Source organism: Scophthalmus maximus, chromosome 22 (genome assembly GCF_022379125.1).
Source record: "Scophthalmus maximus strain ysfricsl-2021 chromosome 22, ASM2237912v1, whole genome shotgun sequence".
Lineage (NCBI taxonomy): Eukaryota > Metazoa > Chordata > Actinopteri > Pleuronectiformes > Scophthalmidae > Scophthalmus > Scophthalmus maximus.
The window spans coordinates 8,828,293-8,851,307 of record NC_061536.1 but is presented as its reverse complement, the minus strand read 5'-3'; the positions used below and the strand labels follow the sequence as shown (position 1 = coordinate 8,851,307).

General features: G+C 41.4%; 1 protein-coding gene across 1 annotated transcript; it reads right to left on the bottom strand.

Moving 5' to 3' along the window:
- Positions 1-5,228: 5,228 nt before the first annotated feature.
- Positions 5,229-21,658, bottom strand: LOC118292504 (brevican core protein). Its single transcript, XM_047330296.1, has 14 exons — positions 21,434-21,658; positions 16,204-16,277; positions 15,648-16,028; positions 14,930-15,104; positions 14,567-14,694; positions 13,982-14,275; positions 12,825-13,697; positions 10,555-12,300; positions 7,634-7,741; positions 7,355-7,513; positions 7,156-7,238; positions 6,590-6,734; positions 6,229-6,411; positions 5,229-6,028 (listed from the first exon to the last, which is right to left on the bottom strand). Exons 1-14 carry the CDS (start codon positions 21,451-21,453, stop codon positions 5,910-5,912), a joined length of 4,488 nt encoding a protein of 1,495 aa, XP_047186252.1. The 5' UTR covers positions 21,454-21,658; the 3' UTR covers positions 5,229-5,909.
- Between the last annotated feature and the right edge of the window lie 1,357 nt (positions 21,659-23,015).

The window sequence follows — 23,015 nt, the reverse complement described above, 5'->3', positions numbered from 1 at the left end:
TACAGACATTTCCTCAAATGTAATAACTACACATTTACTTACAAATAATTTGATATATGTCAACCTAAGTAATCACATTCCTAAATGGTCCCAAGTGCGTTCTTGTCTTTCAGTGCCCTCCAACAAGGAAAAGTCACACCACTGGTAATGTATATTAGTCTTCTTTTCTACCGTGCACTCCCCCCATTATGCTGTAGTTTGACCTGTCTTCGTCGCTATTGTTGCTGTCCTCTTCAGCTTTGGCAAACTTGCTGGTTGACGCAATAAACAACAACAACAACACTACGCAACATATGCAGCATGGGGATGTCACCTCAGACACAAGATCTATAACAATGGTACACTGTGGAATACAGGGAGATTTACCTGGGGCTAACAGGCTTAATCAGTATGGTGAGAGTTCTTTTGCCATGTGCTTGAATGTAATGGATGTTCATTCATATGTAAAAGTCCCACAGTGCAGCTTTGATGTTTCCCATTATATATATATATATATATATATATATATATATATATATATATATATATATATATTATACAAGAGCAGTGGTTTCCAACCTGTCGTGATAAAATAAATCTGAAGGTTCATGATATGATAAACCGATTTTTGATTGAAATCATCTTTTCAAGCCTCACAATTACATTTAAATTGAAACACTGGGAAGTGTGACGTAATCAGTTCTTTAAACATGAATGTAGAAGCTGTCTGTGTGTTCATTCATATTGATCCTCAATGTGGTCCGATTGGCTCATTGGGTCATGCGTCTGATCCGATGGAGGATTTTTTTCCTAGAGTAAGAGGATATCAGTGAATGATAGTTCTACAAATCGTTTCCCATGCAGGCTGCATCCTCCATATTGCCTCTCCATGGGTTCTAAATTATAACCTATTTGTCCCTCTGTTTTCACACGGTGGCCTGTCAATCAGCCATCCCACCCCCCAGCGCAAATTGGTGCAGTGTGAAAACAGCCACTCCCTGTACCCCGTGGGTCTAATTGGCTCGGATTAAAGAAGCTATTATATCAGTGGAGCTGATCTGAGAGCCGAGTAGCTGACTGCGGGCAGCCCGCACTTTTTTATCATGCTGAGAAACGCCGCATCCAGCTGCTGCAGCAGCTTCCACTTACCAGGAGAGTTCTCCCACAGCACTACTGATGGTGTGCGTGTGTAAAACCGTTATAATGATCCAAGGATGGGATTACAGTGTTTGCAGATAAGAAAACAATTGTACACGGAACCAGTATGTTTGAGGTACAACTAGGTATTATATATATATTACATAAAATAGAGATTATATACATGTTTGGGCCATCGTTGAATATTTGGTTTACCAGAGATTTTTCACGTCCCACTCAGTACAGATTTTGATCAATAAACATTTAAGTGAATTGTTTTTAAATATATGTATGTTTCCATTATGTTGTGTGAAAAATAATAATATGATTGTATCATATTTGTCCTCTATGTATTATTATTAATATTCTGTTCAATGTGTTATTTTTTGTAGACAAGTAAAATTAAGATATGTTTTATCCTTTAATAATGGCCACTAACAGTAGTTAGAGGTTTCTCAAAGGAAATAATGTGCATTTCTTACAATTGTAAATTTTGAGCAGAAGAGTTTTTCCAGTGACATTCCCTGTATCTGAACATTGATTAAAGTAAAATGAGCAAATCTTATAGGTGAAACCAGAATTTTCCTGTTACAACTCCATTACTTTCACAGACTTAGAAGTATCGTTCACATTTACTTTCAGAATATCATTTGCCACACACTCACTCACTCACTCACTCACTCACTCACTCACTCACACTCACACTCACACTCACACTCTGAGTATTTGTCTTAATATTGTAGTAGTAATACCAGAGGAAGAAGGGGATGCTGCTGCTCAGACCCCCAAAAACACAAAACACTGCATTTGTCCACGTTGAAATTCAGAGGGAGAGAAGCCACAAAGGTTGTTTGTATCCCAGTGAGCGGTGGTGGTGGGGTGAAGGGTTGTGGGTAAAGCTCACTGCTGAGGTTCCCAGCAGACTTGGCACGCCTTTTCAACCTCTCCCCATTCTGTCTTTTCATTGTGCGGACAAAAATATTCTAACAATTACCAATACATTTTGATAATAAATTTGCCATTCTGGCAATTTGTCAAGAAAAAAAAATCCCAAATGTATGCTGGTTTCTCAAACGGGAGAGTTTGCAGACTAATCAGTGTATATTTAAAATATTTGGATTACGGGCAGTTCGTCGAGAAAAAAAGCAGTGTGACAGCACAACTTTAGGCACTTGTGTCGGGCATTTCTTTACTTGAAATGTTATAGACTAAAATATAATCAACAAAACTAAAATATTAATAAATAAAAAATGCATAATGAAAGACAAACACTGGCTGCAGCTCCAACAACGCATTCCAAAATAATTACCACTCGTGTCTTTTCATTCCCTGCAGTTCACTCGTCTCCCTGCAGTTCACACCGGTGGTCATTCTCAAGTGTCAAGGACCTCGCACAGGGTTTAGGGGAGGTGGGCCCTCAATTAGTGAGCCACGCGCCTTTGGAAGAAAGAGGAACTCCGCGAGGAGTCCTTAAAGATTGGCCTCTGTTCACTCTGCACCGACCCCAGCACCTCAGGGTCACAGGCCACAATGCGTTCCCATCTGGAGCTGTGTTATCAGCTCTGTGACAGAGGGGACGGACACCGGCCTCCTGCATTCAGCCCGAGCTGCGTGCCACTGCCGAAGGCCTGAGAACTTCAGTCATGCTGCAACACAAGACACCTCTCTGAGCATCCGCCCCGCCTCGCAAATTCAACTTCGGCCTTTGATCGGCTCTGATAATGTGGATCGGTCTTTTTAATTGAGCAGGAAACAGAAGAGAGGAGGGCTGCACGACATATTGCACACCGGGGGAGCTGCGGGCTCAACTATAATCCAGTATTTTTGGCCACCGAGCAGCACTAATGTGGATCTGTTTCAGGCTAAATGCCTTGCTCAGTGGCGTGTTGCTTAGAAAGAACACGCATGTTTGCTGCATTCTGCATAATAATGCACGCACACACAAAACGGTTGTTTAAATGTGTTTTTGCCATGGATAATGGTATTAATGATTACTATATTAGACTTAACCAGTGGTGGAATGTAACTGAGTACATTTACTCAAGCACTTCATGCAACTTTAAACTTCTCGTTTGTTGATTATATTGTGTTAATCTGAAGCACATAAATTATGATTCTTTATAAACAGGTTCAAATGAGATTAGCTTTTTTTTTATCCGCAGCAATTCAACAGTTTATAAAGTCATTACAATCAGCTTCACCTTTATCAGCTGCAGCATTAATGTCATGAACACATTAATGAGTCAATATAAACATTCAGCAAGCACTTGGGGTCCCAACATACATTGTCTGAAATGGGTTATTCTACATAATGAGTACTTTTATTTTTGGTACTCTTAAGGCTATTTCTTTATATTTTATACTTTTGTATTTGTACGTTACGTCAACGTTTTCAATGCAGGACTTTCTGAGCACTTCTTCCACCGCCGAACTAAACATACTGAATTTCTGTATGTGTGCGATAGCTTCCTTGTGATGATAATGATTTCAATGTTTATTGTGCATTAGCCTGTGGGGTCGTTTTTTTTTTTCCTCACACAGTTGCAAACGAATTCCCTCTCACCACCTACGAAAGATTTACCAGCACTTACTAATGTCCAACATACTACACTGAGAATAACTGCACATTCAAAGAGTGCAGTACATAAACAAAGACATTTTCTCCAAAGGAAGATGGAAAATAAAGCAAATAGTGGTCCACGGGTTTAGCAATGTGGCTGCACACAATAACAGCATGAACGGCTTTACATGCAGCCAGTTGAAGGACTTGCAAAAGTCAAAGCTGATATGCAAAAAAATATTTTGCAAAACAAATGTTCCTACATATCTGGACTCCTTTGTGGCATCTCATCAAGGAGCAACTCTTGGGAGCAGCTTCATTAGTTTCTGCTTGTCTACTGTATATATATATATATATATATATATATATATATATATATATATATATATATTATTAGACATGTCAAGTGTTCCTTCCCTGTCGCTTTGCCATTAGTTTCCTTGAAATGATTCCAACAGTTCACGGCACAATGATGCCACCTGGTGGCAGAATAACCAGGTCTGTTGGGAGTCTGTCTATGAACTATATGAGCATTCGTTTAAATAAACTCTGCTGATCTAAAACAGCAAAAATAATAACGACAACAAAATTAATATGTTATTCACGCCAGGTAGGACCACAGAAAAACACCCCAGTTGAATTTTCATTTTTAACCTATGTGTGGAAAATGAATGTTGTTTTTTTTCATAGCTAACTCCTCTGCAGGCTAACACGCCTGCTAGCTTAAACTCACCTGCTCCAGGTGTTTCGGCGGCGCACGTCAACGAAGTTGCACTACACATTATGTTCCTTACTTGCACCTGCTCCCCTTCACATATGTACTTTATATTTTAACGTTAAAGCTAAATGTGTACGAAAAAACACAATTACAGTAAGTAAGCGTTTCACTTACTGTCCGCGTTCCTCCGCTTTTCCTGCGTTTCCTCAATTTTCCGACGCAGTGACGAAACCGTGACGTCATATTCGAGTGACCTGTGGACAGGTGGTGTGGGATCGTCGCACATTTATACCCAAACTTTTCCTTCTTTCTTTTCTTCCTTTTTTGTTTTTGGGTGAAACTAAATCATTTTAAGTGCAGTTAGAAAAAACCAGGAAGCTCACTCTTGTTTATTTTTCAGTGTTTAGATGAATAAATCATCTGGTGGTCTGTCAGGGGGATTTTCTTGCTCTTATGCAGAATTAAAATTAGAGCTATAGCTTATAAACGCCTTGTACAGTAGACTTGAGTTAATGAAGTGAACATGATCAAATACAGATGTAGCTTCAGAAATGCTACTGAGAAAACCCCCCACAAGCTTCCCAGGTGCAGTTCCTGCCTGAGGGAAGAACCAGGTCTACTTCATTTACCCAATGGTAGATCAATTTCATCAAACTGTTTCTTTCATCTTTTTCCTCCTGAAATGCCTTGTGCATCGGGGAATCTTCATCCACGTGATCTGTTAAAATGTTTTTGCAAGATCGGTTAACACACAGTCCGAATCACCAAACATCAGTCTCAGCTTTCGGTCCCCCATGTCCAACTTGCATGTGAAATGATGCCCACACACAGTGCTATGGGTAAAATAAGAGAAACAATTTATTCTTTGCTCTGTTCTACAAAACTTTATTACAACATAAAGCTGACGAACAAAACTGTGTCTGCTGGAAATCAAAGGTTTCAAAATGCGCACAGCACTTGTCTGACAGGTGAGAAAGCTGATATATTTACATTGTTTATTGGGTTTTTGTTAAGGTTGACTTTGTGCTTTGGACGGAAAACTAAAATATCTATTGGATACAAAGGTTTGAAAACATTAGCACCATTTAATAAAAAGGTTCTTGATACCACAAAACCCACAAAGAGAACGGTTATTGATGTGGATTTGGAGCCGGCATAGAAATTTAGTCTCTGCACATTTACTGTATTTCTTTATCATGAAAAGGACCCTCTTCTTCTTCTACTTCTTTTCTGACAGCCACTGTATTCATTCATTAAAATCCCCCTAACTTAATACATTAGAGAGAATTTAAAGGTAATCAAAAAATTGGAATGTTGTTAGTCAGTGTCTCCCTCAAAAGAAGTTAGTCAGTTTCTGCGCACTCAGGGTCTTTGGGAAAGAGGATGTTTCGTTCAGTGTGGCCTGTGTTTCATTTTGTCCTATTAAAGCATTCATTGGTAAAAAGCACTCGGTTCTTTTGTCATGTTACAGCAGCAGAGTTTAACAAAACAAGACAAGGAAAGCATGGCTGACTTTTAAAACTTGATGTCCCAGTACTGTGGTGTCTCTTTAGTGGCTTCAAACTCGTCGTCAAACACTGCAAGGTTGTCGGTGGGTGACATCGCTTCAGGTTGCTGGGTTGGACCTCCAGCCTCTGAAAATAACACATTTTGATAATTGTTTAGTATTCTTATCCTGTGTGTCATGCTTTCATTTGAATCACAACACCATTGTTTGACTTTTGTCCCGATTCCACGATGGATTGAATTTGTGATTTTTGTTCCTTTTATTTAAAAGTTGTTCAACAGAATAAAATGATAATTTTGTTGTTGTTGAACTAATCTCTTATCTTACCAGGGCTGCACATGATTTGAGGCCTCTCCCACATGCCTCCAGACCGACACCTGACCAGGGGATTTAGTCTCTGCTGGAAACCCTTGGCACAGTGATAGCGTACAACTGCATTGGTTTCATATCTCTGTCGAGGTTTTCCAAATACGGAGGCATTTCGGACCCTTGGCGGTGGACCGCATGAGGCTGTTGAAACAGATAAACACTATAGATCTCATATTTATTCACAACTTTGCATCCTTGAATAATCGCTCTATTTGCAGATATCACTGATGTATGGTGATGTTATCACCCCAAATAACCTCAGGAGGGACGTGAACCCATTAATGATGACCTCAGTGTTCATCTCCATTCATTTACTCACAGGTGCCCTTCTTGCAGGTGTAGGCCAGGTGGTAGTTGCAGGGCACGTCGCTCCAGCGTCCGTCATCGTGCCACACCATCACCACACAGTCTTCTCCGGAGAGAAAATAGCTGTCCGGCTGCCCTCTGTACCAGTTCTCATAGAGCTGTAAACATGAAGAGAAAAGATAGTCTGCCCATGTTTTTATGGGTTTATATCAACAACAATAGAAAAACTATGCCATTGTAGGTAGGCTGGAACTGTGTAATATAGATTTTTATAAACTAAATAAGTTAACTATCCAAAACAGGTCAGGTTTTCTTAAGAACTGATATGAGCTAACAAGTAGGTTGAATCATAGGAAAATAATGTGCTAAATGTCAAATAATTAGAGAATCCTGAACATCAAACAACTACTATAAAAATGAAGAAATCTAATGAATGAAGGTAAAGTGCAAAGAGAAAATATTCCAGTTCATATTTTCCACAAAATCTGCTTCATCTGTGTTGGTCTTTCTGTGATGCACTTGGAAATGTTTGGTTTTTCTGTAGCCCACATGTTTCTGCTGGTTTTTAATATTACTCACCAGCGGGTTGCCATCCGACCAGCGGAAATCATCCTCTATGGTCTTATCGTTCAGACCGGTCCACTGGTATTCTTTATAGTTGTCTGAGGAGGAAGGTAATAAGATTAAATATTCAGTCCCTATTAAACAATAAATAAATCACACATACATCTATTTCATTTCCCGTATATCAAACAGACAGTTGGCACAGTGAACCCACCGTTGATGTAACTCTGTTCCTCGGGTGTCATGACGGAGACCAGGTGAGCTCCCAGGACGCGACAGTGCTGCTCTGCGACCTCCCAGCTCAGACGCTGGCTGAAGTGTCGGTAGCAGAAACCGTGAAACTTATCCCAGCCTGGTTCACATTGCTCCAGGTCTGAAAGAAACGCAGAGAAGGAGAGGGGACACTGAAGAGTCTTCAGACATAACTGCAGACATGTTAACGACCATTGAAGTGTTTCATGGATTTCCAAAAAAAAATCATTTGTGGGCTCACCGGTCTGACAGAAGTTTCCTCCATATGATGGCAAACAGAGACACTTAATCTGCCCGTCTCGGTCGGTACAGGTGCCTCCATTGAGACAGGGGTCGCCCAAACAGGCATCTGAAAAACAAGGTCCGGTTATTAGCAGATTATTCTGCTGCTTAAACTACACAGGACCACGGGACAGAGTCAACCACAGTATTCTAAATTTATTAATAATGCAGAAAATTACAAAACAATTCAATGTGATTCAAGATATATATATCTATATATATAGATATATATATATTTATGTGTTTTAAATGTACAATATAGAGGTTAAATATAGGAGGAGGAAAATAAAAAACAAAATATGCAAAGGTTGCATCTTCAACTCAAAGAATCATGATCCACATGAACCAACAGGTGGCAGCAGAGGACAAACATCAAGATGTCCAACTCCAAAGGTCCTGTTCTTGAAGCAGGTTTGGGTTGGTTCTGTGAGATTGTCTTTCTTTCTTTCTTTCTCTTCCCTTTCTTCCTTAAAGATCAACTTTTCACATCATACTTTGGTAAATTGGAGCCTTATCGCTGCCAAATGATATTACACTGTGTGATTGGGTCCTACTATTTAAAAAAAACAAAACAACTTAGCTTCAGTTTCATTTTCCTCAAACTGTTCACCCCTCAACATCACACTAACTTTGTTTATTGGGTTTGACATGCCAACACATTATGCTTGGAATAACCCCACAATGTTCCTTAGAAAATGCAATGACATAGTTACAACTAATAATCAAAAGACATTTCTGTGATTTTTTACTTTTCAGTACTAAAGAATCTGTGTCAACGATTCTGTGCAGAAGTACAAGTTGCTTCCTTTTACTGTTAGATTATACAGTATGTCAAACAATAGTGTGAAAAATCTTCTTGTGTTGATTGATGTCTCACATGGTAATTCACGTAGACTAGATACCTGTGTGCACTTGTTACACACCCTCCCCATAAAAAGTCTTTAAAAAGAGGACTCACAGGACCATTTTTCTGAATTTGACTAAACTAAATTAAAGAAGAAAAAACAGCAACCTGCAGATTATTTCAAGGTCTTCATGGTTTCTGTTGCATCAAGAAAGAGCTCCGTTAACTCTTGGATAATGCAATGACCTAACAATCATCATTTCCATTAAAATGTGTGCTTTCTTGTGCTAGATTGAAGTGTTTTGTGTTGACAGATTTAGATAAATTATGACTTTTTTGCTGTCAAACTCCTGCATGAATGATTACACTGTACAAAAGTTGCAAATCTCTTCAGTTTAAGCTTGAGTCACCACTACACAGATTTTCTAAATGTGTAAAAGAAGGCTAAATGTTGGCATGTGTGTCCCAACTGAAATTAAACCTTTTACAAGTGGAATTGGTTTGTTTTTCCCTTGACACCCTATAAACAGGAACTCTGTGGTGTCTGTCATTATACTGAACACTCATATAGTGCTATTTAGACAGCTCTCTTTAAGTTAGTGAGTGTACGAAAGGTAATTAGTGCCTTACACAAGTAATGAGAATCACATGCAAAAAACATTATTCGGTTTTGCAGAAAAATACACAACAGGGGCATTGAGACTAACTCATATAGCTTTCAAGTCTTAAGTACTACGTAAAGTACGTAAAGCAATGAAACAATGTGCAGCTACACGTTTGCACAGCAACAAAAACCCGGGTTCAGTTCTCACCCAATTCTGGGAACAGTCTTCATGATCTCCCTGTGTTTTGTTGAAGTGTTGTAGTTTTCCCTCACATGACAATAAATCAACTGTAAGTGGTGATGTGAGGTCAGTAATGTGAATGACTGAATGAGCTGTGGCTTCACCACCACAAAGTGATTGAGATTATGTACACGTATGAGTTTCCACTGTGATTTGTTTGCACACATAAATGTCTTTGCATCATTTAAAATTCTCTTTTAAGTTCTGTTCTGAAGACATGCACTAAAAAAATAGATTTCAACTGATGGCGAGAGGAGAAACAATCATTTAGTCGACTTTATCATTATAACACCTAAAAAACACAACACTGTACAATTTTGGAATGATTATGGTAAAACAATAGAACATGATTGGATCCATAAAGAACAGTTAAAAATGTGATGCTAAATGCTACAACAAAACCACACTTAACAGTAATTGTGCTTATAAACATAAAAATAATCTGTGCTTTTGCTACCAGACTTAAATAGCAATAGAAGTCTAAAATCTGAGGAATTACAACGGTTTTAAACATTTGATGACTGGACAGTTTAAGATTAAATATAAAAACATGATTGTGGTCAGTGCCGCTACATTCAATGTTATTGCTGTAACAGAGAAAGATCAAGTCCCTTTATCATGTTACTTCCAGATTACTGCAAAAAAACATGGTGAGATATGACAGCAAGAAGAGAATTATTATGAAGAGGATAGTTTGCATTGGCTTAGTCAGGAGATTCATTTTCTGAAAAAAAGTAATCCATGGATCAAGGTTCTGAGAAAGGTTCACCAACATAACTCTTGCAGAAAAATCCTGTATCCTGTTGGAAGAAGCACTAACACTCATTCAAGCTACTATATTACTGTACTTCACAGAAGTCAATCTTTGGATGAGGATCATGCATAACGAGACAGGACTGTTGACAAATGCCAAATGGGAGCAGTCCCAGTGTGAGTATCTTGAAGGGAGGTTGGGATCACAAGGACAGAAATGAGAAGTGGGAGGAGTCAGAAGGGTGAGTGGGCTTTCTGAGACAAGCGAAACAAACGTGGGAAGTTGTTTGAAAAGGAGAAGGGGGGTGTTTTTTTTTTTTTACAGAAAATGGAGCATAGGGAGTTTGGGGCAGAGGACAGACCAGGGATTTTAGTGCATCATTGCGTCGAGTAGAAAGAGGAGGACGGTAAGGCTGATGAGAGTGGCTTTAACATTACCTGAAACTTTCCCTGTGCCGCCTACAGCTGCCCTCTCATTGGGCAAGTTAAGCAGGGTGGGTGGCTGGGTGAGACTAAACTCTACATTCACCAGACCCTGATCCACTGGTGGTATGAGGTGCGTCACCTTCTGGGGCTCTGTTGTCTTGTGGAAAACTCTTGGCCTTGAGGCGGTCGGGCTCCAGGTGCGTCTGGACCAGTGTGTGGTGGTCGTGGTAGCCCCAGCGGTCGTCTTTGTGGTAGCCCCAGTGGTCTTAGTACTTGACGCGGAATCTGGAGCTACCGTGGAGGTGGCTTTTCTGCTGTACTCAAGGTCATTGAGCGACTCTTGGGGTCCAGTTGTGGTTGTCAGCAGAGCCCAGTTAGATGTTTGAGAATCAAGAGGAAAGATAGTGAAGTCCTCCACAACAGTAGGAACAAAGTAAGCTTCTTGTTCTAAGGTTGTGACAATGTTAGCTTGTTCTTCAAGGGCTAAGGCACCATCAGCTTCCTCTTCTAATGGTGGGGAAACATTAGCTTCTCCTTCAAGGGTTGGTGAAACATAAATGTCTTCAAGGGTCGGGCGAACATTAGCTTCTCCTTCAAGGGTTGGGGAAACCTTAATTTCTTCGAGGGTTGGGCGAACATTAGCTTCTCCTTCAAGGGTTGGGGAAACATTCATTTCTTCAAGGGTCGGGCGAACATTAGCTTCTTCTTCAAGGGTTGGGGAAACATTAATTTCTTCAAGGGTCGGGCGAACAATAGCTTCTCCTTCAAGGTTTGGGGAAACCTTAATTTCTTCAAGGGTTGGGCGAACAATAGCTTCTCCTTCAAGGTTTGGGGAAACCTTAATTTCTTCAAGGGTCGAGCGAACATTAGCTTCTCCTTCAAGGGTTGGGGAAACCTTAATTTCTTCAAGGGTTGGGCGAACAATAGCTTCTCCTTCAAGGTTTGGGGAAACATTCATTTCTTCAAGGGTTGGGCGAACATTAGCTTCTTCTTCAAGGGTTGGGGCAATGTTAGCTTCTTCTTGACGTGTTGGGGCAACATTTGTGACTTCATGTGTTGGGGCAACTGTAACTTTCTCTTCCAGTGAAACATAAACTTTGGCTTCTTCGAAGGTTGGGGAAACTTTAGCTTCATCTTTAAGCGTTGGAGTAACGGTCATATCCACGTCAACAGTTGAGGAAACATTCTGTCTCAATGAAAAGGAAACTTTAGTCTCGTCTTCAACAGTTGGGGTAACTTTACTTTCCTCGCCAAGGGTTGGAGTAACTTTAATGTCTTCTCTAAGGATTGCCGTAACTCGACCAGGCTCCTGTCCACTTGCCTCTTCATAAGCAATGGTCGCAGTATCCCAAAACACTCTGTACCCTGATGTCCGATGCTGTGCTGTAGTGGGATCAGTAGGCAAATGAGAAGTGTTTGCCACTTCCAAAGACTCAGTGGTAGTTAAATTTGCTCTAGGAAGAAGGATGTCTTCAGCCTTTGTCGTGTGCAGCTGTTTTTCCTCACTTTCTATTGTGACTGTGTCTTCAGATTCTAAGCTTGTACTTCCCTCCTGTTTAGAAATGGAAGACTCCCATAATTGTGCTGCTGTGGAGAGGATATCGAAGCCCAATTTATCAGTAGTTTGTGACCCAGATGAAGATGTTGGATCTGGGGGTGAAGTCCGTGGTTCAGCAGGAGTGCTGCTAGTTGAAGCTGAAGGTGACGGGTGAATGGTGAAAGAATCTGATGTGCTGGCTTCAATTTCAAGGTCACTCTCTGGAAAAAAAAACACAAAACAAATTTGGAGCTGTAAGTATGTAAGTATCTAATAAGGTACTGATTTTTTCAGACATACTAGCAGCATGGCTCTATAGATTGCAGTATCAGTCAGTCCACCGCTTGGTGTAGACTAAACTATCTCAACAGCTACAGTACTGGCAGGATTAAGATGAACTTTTGCACATTACTGGTCCTAAGAGAACAAAACTCAATGCTTAACCATTTCTTGATTTTAACTTTAGTTCCTCCATGTGATTAAATTGCTTTGCTTATCAGTGAAAAGCCAATTGATAGTGTCATGTCTACTACTAGATGGACTGCTAAGAAATCTGGTACAGCTAGTGCCCAGAGGATTCATTTATATGTGTCCCAATATCTCAGCTGTATAGTGATGCATGCAATTAACATGTGATATCATACTAACACAATAAACTAAGATGGTAAACATCCTCACAGAGCTGCTATAGCATGGCAGTAGACTCTTACTTTGGTTACATCCAAAACAAAAATGAAATCCTTACCTTGAGAAATATCTCCAGATCCATCAAGTGGTAGCCACAAAGAAGTTTGGTTTTTAGTGGGAGCTTTAGTAGTTTGTTTAAGAAGCTGTCCATCCTCTCTTGGTGACTGAGTCGAGAAAGACATCTGCTCAGGTCCTGCTACTGCTGCCTCCTCCAGCTTCACTTGGAGCATGTTGTCAGGGGTTGTTGGGGTCACCTCCAGGATATTCTCCCCTCGAGTATGGTTGCTTTCTGTCTCGCTGTAATTGGCTTGTGATCTGTTTGAATCCAAGTTGCTCTCGTGTATTTCTTGGGAATCCTTCGAGCTCTCAGATGGTTGTGTATGTTCTTCAGGGTTTGTGTCTGGAACGGTTTGGTTATGTGTGTCAGGTTCATGTGATGGTTCAGGAAACCCTGAGGTGCTTTCTTGTTCAAACTGGTAAATGGTGAAGTTCAAGTTCTGGTGCAAATTTGTGTTATTATAAACACTGGGCAGAAAGGATGTATTTTGTGGGACATCGTAGGTTTCTTTGCTACTGATTGTGCTGTTCATCATGGCTGTAGGATGCTGGGCGTGAGAGCTCATTTCTGTAGGAGAGGAAGTTTCATCAAAAGGCTGAAGGAGGTCCAATGTAGATGTGGTGTTGATGGGAGACTCTGTGGTATCTGATGTAACTGTTGGGTGAGTGTCAACCAGGTATTCCTCCGTGGAAACATGCGAGACAAAGGGAAAGGATTCAAGCACACTCTGAGCCTCTCGCTCCACTTGCTCTGCATGTTGGTTCAAGTGCATCTCTTCATCTGTTTCCATAAGCATGACAACATCTGGTTCAGTGTCTTCAGGCTCTGTGGCCATGTAGTCAACAGGAGAGTCAGTGGGAGCATTTCTGTTATCTGCAAAAGACAAGATAAGTTATTAGAAATAAGAAGTAAGAGGTAAAGTATGAAAGCCACAATTTTCTGTTCCTTTGCTACTTTGAATATTTAGTCCACCTCCTTCAAGTGGCATACATAAATACAAATGGTAAATTACTAAAATGTACATATAGTAGAATGTCCTTATATTATCTATATTTAATAATGGTTATAAAAAGCAACAATAAAGCAAACATTGGTTACTGTGTCTATGGTATTTATCATCAACAGTTTGCATCATTGGTGATACACAGAACACTCACCTCTAAAACAATAAACGTCATGAAGGCTGGATGGCTCTGGGAAACCAGTTTGGTTGCTGAAGCGGTAGAGAGTTTTGACGCCTGCCTGAGGCCCTCCACAGCGCACCCTGGGGGTAATGATGGGGTAGCGCACACTGCCATCGGACAGCCATCCGGGGCTGCAACGGTCCAGGCCTTCACTCCACGCCAAGTACAGCTGTGCTGTTGTAGCCAGCTCTGCCCCTGCAGCTCTGCAGTATGACTGTGCTTCAGCAAAGGACAGCAGCTTTCGGACAGAGTCATGGATCACCTCTCCTGCAAACACAATTTTTTTTTAAAAGTTTTCATCATTTATTTTATAGTATGTACAGTTTCTTTAGCTCGATCACACATTTTCTCATGGGTGTAGATATACAGTAGCCTGCAGGATACACTGTGGAGGCACTTGTGTCCTGTTTAACATGAATGCAATGGACAAAAGTCACTATAACAATGCGATACCTATATTTTGGGATCATTTTTTATTTCTATTGTAGCTTTTAAGCTCTAAAATATGGATTTAAGTATTGGCCTAAAAAAATATAGTGTGTGTGTTAATATCCATACCGTCAATTTGTTCCACATAACAATAAACGTCAAAAAGATCATCTGGATCCATTGTCCCATAGCTTCTCAATCCTGGCTGCCCATCCATGTCACCATAGCAGCCTTCACGGGGAACTTGGATCGGGTACCTGGAAGAATAGAAACAATCAGCAGGTACATAACATTGACCTCTCAACGTTTGTCTGACAAGACCAACCAGGAATCCGTATTTTAATTTATTTATCCAAATATGGCAGATACATGCAAACTTACAAAAATTAGAGGGGGGGGGGGGGGGAGGAACCATGTATCTGGACTTTTTAGTTTCAGTATTGGTGCAGATTGAGTGTGAGCATCACTGAGACCACAGAGGTGATGAGATACCTGACAGATTGGTCTGCCACCCAGCCTGCATCACACTGCTCATATCCGTCGTGATAAGCTGCCAGCAGCTGGTAGTCAGTGGCAATTTCTGCCCCAGTTGCCTCACAGGCCCTCTGGGCCTGATGGAAGGTAAATGCATACCGGCCCAAAGCATCTCTGTAGTGAAATACAACACCTAAACACACATAATGAACATTAACCTTATGCCATACATATCTACAAATCACCATTTTTTGCACCAGAAATATTGAGGGTTAAGGTTTTACATATGTGAAAAAAAGTTGCCTGAGCTCTGGTGAAAGTCCAAACAGTGAAGGATTTAGCAATGAAAGGATTTTTTAAATATGGCCTGTAAATCTATGCACAACAAAATTATAATTCGTAGTCTACGGTTTTTGCAGTTAGTACACAAGAAATTAACATATTTTAAACAAACTAACAACAAACATTTATACAATGAAGAAAGAAAGTTGTGGCCAATTAAACTTCACAAAGGGACCTCAAAATGTTTTCCCAAAAATATGATATATTCTTCTAAATTTTCCTTGGAGCAATTAGTTTAAAATTTTCCCAGCTGAGAGCCACTCCTCCATTTCCTTTACATTGCATTATGGGACAGCACTCTCCAAAATTAAGGGTTTTCAATATGCACGCTGACTGTTAAACCTTGTCTTTTCACTTCTCCAACAGAGAGTGTGTAGTGTGGGTGTTCATTTACCTTTGACCTTGAGTTGTACGAGGTCACTGGCGTCCTCCAGGCCTTGCTGCACCTCGCAGCGATAATGACCCGAGTCACTGGAGCGCAAATCTTCAAGCCACAGTGACAGGTCATCAGAGGAAGACGTGTAGTTGAGCAATGCGGCCCGGTATCTGTATGCCTCGTTGACCTTCACCCTTTCACCCTTCGCCACCAAGATCTGCGTCTCCACACCGCCAGACACCACCGACCACTTGACCCGCGGCACAACAGGGGAGGAGGAGGAGGAGGTGCTGGCTGTGGTGGATAGAGACACCATGCAGGGGATGGAGATGGACCTGCCCAGTGAGGCAAAAACTGGACCCGAGTGGGGAATGTTCACCTGAAGGGACTGGACATCTTCTGCAGAAAAAAGAGAAGAGGATACAGAGTGTGAAAGGCAGAGCAGCTCCTTTGTATTCTTTGCTCATATATTAATTAGCACAAGATCTGATATTTATTTCACATATAATATGTAGGATTCATTGATTCTGAGTATTTTGTGCTATTTAAACATAATGGGAAAATGTAGACGTACCATATCCAGATGGTGTTTGGGTGGGAAAGGCCAGAGTGAGACGGCAGACTGCGCAGAGAAGTGGAAGAACATGTCTGTGGAGATAAAGAGCCAAACACAATAAAAATTCTGTTCTGACACAAATCAAGATGAATAAAGAATTCCTCAAATAAATTCAGGAAGGAAAGGAAAGACACAAAAAGGACGAATGAATTCCTTTCCTGTTTCTAATTTCCCACGTATTTAACCTTTAATAGTCAGAGTATCAATTATGATACTGGACGTCATGTAGTGTGTTGATTCAGCCAGTCGGGGAACACGCTCCATTGATCTCTCTCGCCTGCTTGATTTATTGTTATATTAAAGGTCACAACTGAAAAGCACCTTCACCACAGCGTCCACCTATACTATGATTTTAGTCTTGAACATGTCTTAGCTTTTTATTATTTGTATTTAACATGATTTGCTGCTATCATGATATAAGTTAAGATAACTTAACGTGAGCAGATACACACAAATAAGGTGAGGAAAAGGATCATGGATTTCAAAATATGAAAAATTTAATTTCTTAAGAGGAAGATTTGAATTAAAACATCACCATAGAATCTGTGAGGGAGTTTTGTTTAAAAAAAAAACATATTTCTTAAAAGTTAGGCTACTGTCATGAAAACAAATTGTGATGGGAAAAAATGATATTTATTCCATCTGTGTATTTGTAGAAGGGAAAATTCTCATGGATGAATCATAAGAAAACATCTGTTAACCAACGTTAATATATACATGTCTGATTTTCATCATTGAATAACAGGAAGACCTTTGTGCATCATCACCTCTCTTAAACAGTTTTAGCAAAAACTGTACATAACAACCTTCCTGACGGTATTTATTGTAGAACTCCAGCATTAAACTTGACTAGTTTTAGCTGCGTAGGTGCACCATGGCGACTGAGGGAGTGGAGGAAACCTGCTAGTCTTTGTTTTATAGGCATCCTAACACACAAGTCTCCTAAAATACTGGAAAAAAAAACTTATCTCAAAGCTCAACTATGCAGCATAAAAGAGCGACTTCTGCAGTTCTCAAAGGGAAGCAGGGAGCACAGGCTGCTGACCACAAACCATTCATCACAATCGGGAGCTAATGACACGGCGTCTCAGCCCACAGCGGCATCCTGCCAGCTCTCCGTCAACAGTCTGGCCCTGTTATTAACCCAGCAGGCATGGCAGGATGCTCACTGTGCCCTCACACAACCTCCAAATGTCCATTCATTATTTAAAAAGCAGCAAATACACTGCGGGTTACTTTTCAAGGCTGATAAAGTGTCTTTTTTATTTATTTAGACATGTAGAACAGCTAAAATAATTTGATATTGATTTAAAAAATATCATGCTTTGAACCGCACTGCACGTTCAGCTCTGTTGCTCTCTGCTGTAAAACTTTAAAAAATTTATTAATAATAGCTATATTGCTTTTAACCAACCAACCTTACGCCTGACAAATCTACAAATCACCATTTCTTGCACCTGATATGTTGAGAGTTTAAGGTTTTACATATTTTTATATAAATGAAAAAGTTGCCTAAGCTCTGGTGAAGGATTTTAAGAACATGGCTTTTAAATCTATGCACAACAAAATTATCATTTGTAGTCTACGGTTTTTGCAGTTAGTACACAAGAAATTAACATATTTTAAACAAACAAACATACAATTATACAATGAAGAAAGAAAGCTGTGACTAATTAAACTTCCTCCTCAAAATGTTTTCCCAAAAATATGTTTTTTTGTTTTTTTTGGAGTCTTCTTGCAGCAATTCGTTTTAATTTTTCCCAGCTGTGAGCCACTCCTCCATTTCTTTTGTGCATTGCATTATGGGACAGCACTCTCCAAAATGAAGGGTTTTCAAGATGCACGCTGACTGTTACACCTTGTCTTGTCACTGCTCCAACAGAGAGCGTGAAGTGTGGTTGTGGGGAATAGCTAATGAAGGAGTTTCTGTTTCTCATATTGTTTCAGGGTAGATGTTTTCTGCTCGCTTGGCTTTGAACGAGTCCAGAGAAAATTTCTCGAAAAAGAATCCCCAGGGCAGAGTTTGACTGTTGCTGATGCCGCTGACACAACAAAACTCTTGATGGAGCGAATGTTGAAAGGAGTCTCCGTGGCAAAGCACAGAGGGGGTACTTTGTGTGTGTGTGTGTGTGTGTGTGTGTGTGTGTATCACCCTGGTGCATTTATGTCAAGAGGGAGTATCAATAAACAGAAGACATACAGTAATGACTGCAGTGTGTTCTGACACATTATCAATGCAGGGGCTCTCTTCTGTAATGTGAAAGGAAAATAAAAACTGTAATACTGACAAGATCAAATTCAAGAATCACTCATGTGTTCGAACCTTTTCTGCATCTGTAAATGAATCAAACGCATCCTTTCGTACGGAGTCAACACAAACACGGACCAATAAAACTGCACTATGTTAAATGGCCGTCTATGATGGAAGAATAGTTGATGTCTGTTTCCCCACCAGCTGGGTGGACTCCACAGAGCTCGTATCACTATTAGTATTCTTGACAAGAAAACCTCTCACAAAAAGTGAGCAGTGGGCCAGGAGGACAGCTGCACACTGTGCTTTCACTTCATCCCGACTCCCTTACAAAAGGCTTCAGGCGAAATTAAAGGACAGGGCACTGGCACACTTGCTCGCCCTTTTTCTCTCTTTCTTTTCTCCAGTTCCTTTCAGGGATGGAGAAGGACGTTTTGAACTGCTAAGAATGAGCATGCTTCATACAAAGGGAGAGGCCACATTAAGACACTGCACACTGTTTCACATGGTATAAATGTTGTGTAAGTGTGCTCACATATGGGCCTGTGCAGCGGAGATAATCCTGGTCGCTGCCGGTTATTTTGTGACTTTTTATTTTAAGATCGCATTTTTTCCACTTAAGCCGCTGGTCTTGCCGCCACCAGGCGCTCCGCAGTTCAGCTCTTTTTTAATGTCAGTGACAATGAAGGCAAGTCAAGCTAAAAATCCATGCAATGCACTGCATTTGCAAGGCTTCAAAACTGCAGCCAGGGCATTATCCATGAGCAGAACTAATCCTCCTGCTGCAGACACAGACCAGTGAGCAAAAGCAGTTTGGTCCTCGGTGGAGGAGAATCCGTGAAAAATCAGGATTAAAAAAACATTGTCAACTTTAATTATTAATGCAAGAAGTAATAGTTATTAAGGGGGATGTAATCAGATGCCGATATCCCTGTCAGTGAGTTGTGGGTGGTCTCTGCAGCAGCCTGCATCGAGGTCAAGTCAGGTCAGGCAAAACTCGTCTGCGCCAACAAGCCGGAAAATGACTGCTGATCCCAGTTCGGCCGATTCAAACGTGCAGAGACTCTGGTTTGACTGATGTCATCGGAAAGCGGAGAGCTGAGCTGGACCTGGCTTTGGCACTAATGGGTCTGTGATAAAATACAGCAGGCGTCTCCTGAAAACGCTCGGTAATTGGGTTTTTACAAGGCAGAAATCCACTCGAGTCCACGTTTCTGTCTGCCACATGAGCATCGGGCTTCATCCCTCTCGTTTTCATTTTCTTAAACCAAGATGGACGATACATGACAAGTACTTTCCCCCTATTACTCCTCATTGTCCTTACTCTCCTCCATCTCACCCACACTTCATGTAGAACATAAATCTTCTCTATAATCAGAGGTTTTCAAGAGTAGTGTAACTGATATAACATCTGGGACTCTTGGATCATTCTTGCAACCTTACCACTTACATCAGTGCCAAGTCTTCACTCTTCTTCTCAGAAGACAATCAGACAAGATTAAATCTTTGTAGTATGATCTGACAAATTACTAAGAGCACTTATGTTATTCTTTTTTTAAAAAATCCTGCTTATGTGGGGAATAGTCATGTTCCTGGTCAACGACAAAGAATTCACCTTGGACTATAAGTGTATAAAGATGACAGGCCCTCACAAGGATCAGCTCCTGCACTAAACCTCAGCAACTTCTGTAGAAATGAAATGCCAAAAACCAGATCCCACAGTTTGATCTATGCTGACGACATCCATCTTAAGTCATTGGAGAAGTTGGTCGATGAAGTTGGAGTCACTGTGCAAGATCTGGCATCAAACACAAGAAACTCTCTGAGCACCATCAAACGTTTGCTGTAGCGCCACCGCACATCACATCGCCCCCGACCTCCCAGACTACATTTGACAGGCGTCACGAACACGACAACTGTCGGGCCTCCTTACAAAGGAGGACTTTTTGTCAAAGTCACCCACCAGATGATTCACCGCCCAGTGTAGCTGGAATAGAGTCAAAAAGGATGTTTCGCGCAAACTGACTGATCTCAGTCCTGACTCAACAACTCCAAGGCCGGACCATGGTCAGTCCATCATAAACCACGCAAAGACACACTTGGTTGATGATGTTCCCTCTGGACTGGGCCTGTAATTTGAAGCTCTTATGCTTATGTTGGAGTATCACTGCTGGACAACCACATTCAGGACTTGATGGGTCCGAATGAGCAGCTCTGATCGTCATAATCATGGGCTACATTTTGTGAACAATCAAGTGTCTTCAGGTGAACACCAGAACAGAGAGGACTCTTTAAAAGTCTGCCTTTTCATCATTCTATTTGCCCCGTGTCTCTGTCTCCCTTCACATCTCTTCCTGTCCATCACTGAGGTCCACCTGAGCCCGGAGGTGCGCCACAGACGATGAGCAGTGGAGGATACATGTGCACTTAAAGACAAAATAGCAGCTCCTTGTTTCTGCTGCAGGGCACATGCGGGGACAACCTTTCAGAGCTTAACAAATCCATCCCCATCCTTATTTGACCCCCACGGAAACAGCGCTGGACGTTTCACAGTGGAATGAGAGCTGCGGTCTGGAAGTGTACAGAGGACGGTAAGTTCATTTTAGGCTGGCAGTTATCCTTGAACTTCTTTCAGCTTCATGCTCATGCACACATGATGTTATGAGAGAAAGACAAAGTTGCACTTTAACTATTAACTGCGTCAATTGGTCATTTTTTACGAAATTATATTTAAAAGGAGAAAATAAAAATAACTATACTGGCCCCAATTTCAGGACCTCGGCCGAGGACAGCGGCTATGTGCTTCCAATAAACCCGGTGCAGATCCCGACTTGCTGATATGACGTCGTCATTTCAAACGTGACACTGTGAGTTTAAAAGAACTTTGAGGAGAAAAAAAAAATGAAAAAATCAACACGACGAAGAAAAAAAACCTACCCGATTCTTCTCAGCAGCATTTCAGCTGATGCAGGGAGGGACCGACAGTCTCGTCTGTAAAATAATAATAAAAAGAAAAGAATAATTTTCCCGTCAGCTTGCTGCAGTGCGACTGTCCCGTCGGGGAGAGGGGGAGCGACTGTGGATGCTCTGCGCAGGTACACGGGGAGGGGGGAGGGAGCTGAGGAGAGAGTGGTCCGACCGACCCCGGGGCTCGGAGAGAAAAGGGAGGCAGTTGAGAGAAAGTGAAGGACACACACGTGGAAATCACGAACTGCCCCCTTTTTCGCCCAATACCCGGGATGGTGGACGGCCTGCCACGGGGGAATTGGGAGGGGCGACATCTAGAAATAGCCAATGTTACATGGGCTGGGGAGTGAAGCCTGCATGCACCCAGGAGAGGACGTGTGTTCCTGCAGGGAAACGAATGCATGAGTTGAGTCGGTGCTGCAGCTGCTGATGCTGCTGCTGCTGCAGATGGGATTTTTTGGCAGCACGGTCACTTTTGCAGGAGAAGGAGGATGAGGATGATGATGATGATGATGATGATGATTATGAGGGAGCTGACTCTTGTTCTGTCCTCATCATATAACTTCCCAGCTGCACGGCCCGAGCGGACTGTTTGGTCTCCTTAAATCACATGGAACAAAGTCTGCATTCGTGTAATGAGCAGTTGGAAATATCTTTACATGAAAGGAACGTGTCTCTGTGTGACAGTCCACATGCAGCAGCTGCTCCATCATGTCCAACTTCAATCTGCAGGGTGTGCGTGCATGTCGACATCAGTAAATCCAATGCACTGCCACAATAAATGCAGCTAATCCAGAAATAACCAAAAAAAGAAAAGGAAAAAAGGCCCTAAAAGAAAGTGTCAACACATTTATTTACCAGCACAAACTGTAGGTCACTGTACATTGATTCAAACACTACATCAGTTCCCTTAATGCTGTTGTTACGTATTAGTTTCAACTAATGGTCCACGTCAAGCTCAAAGGGGTTCGTATGAATTCTGTTGAAGAGAACTCCAGCGTGTATTTGTCTCCTGATCATAACCAGATTAAGCTGCATGGGGGCCTGGGCAAAAATGGGCCTTTGACCACACCTCCACCCCTCCCACCCTTTCCATGCATTATGTGTCCTGTCATCTTCGGAAAAAGAGAAACCGAACAAAAAATGTATTCAGTCAAATGCACCATGGTGAAGCAGATTTGACACAGGGCCTCTCAAAGATAAAGAATCAACAAGCCTGTCGTCATTGAAAGAAGCGACATGCGTAGAAAAATGGGGATAGTTTTCATTCTCTCCTCATCATGGTGTCGCTCTCATTTCTACACACAAAAAGTGACAAGAGGCAGTTGGAGGAACAATCAAGACAATGAATCTACAGCCAGGCCGCGGTCTTTGAGGCTGTACCCAGGAACGCTGCAGCGAGGCTTTGAGCTGGAAGCTTCATCCTCTGGGAACCATGAATTTCTGTGTAAAATATTGTGCCATGACCTGTTGACAGTGCCAGACCTAACATAAGTGGATCAGTTCAGTCCTGGGAATGTTTATAGGCTCAGGTTTATCAAAGTTTGGGTTT

What these genes read in the sequence shown, in the direction of transcription:
- LOC118292504 (XM_047330296.1), bottom strand. Translation starts at nt 21,453, where the DNA reads ATGCTGCTGAGAAGAATCGG. An exon ending in CCAAACACCATCTGGATATG is followed by an intron (nt 16,029 to 16,203) that starts GTACGTCTACAT and finishes TTTTTTCTGCAG; the next exon opens with AAGATGTCCAGTCCCTTCAG. An exon ending in GTGGCAGACCAATCTGTCAG is followed by an intron (nt 14,695 to 14,929) that starts GTATCTCATCAC and finishes CTATTCTTCCAG; the next exon opens with GTACCCGATCCAAGTTCCCC.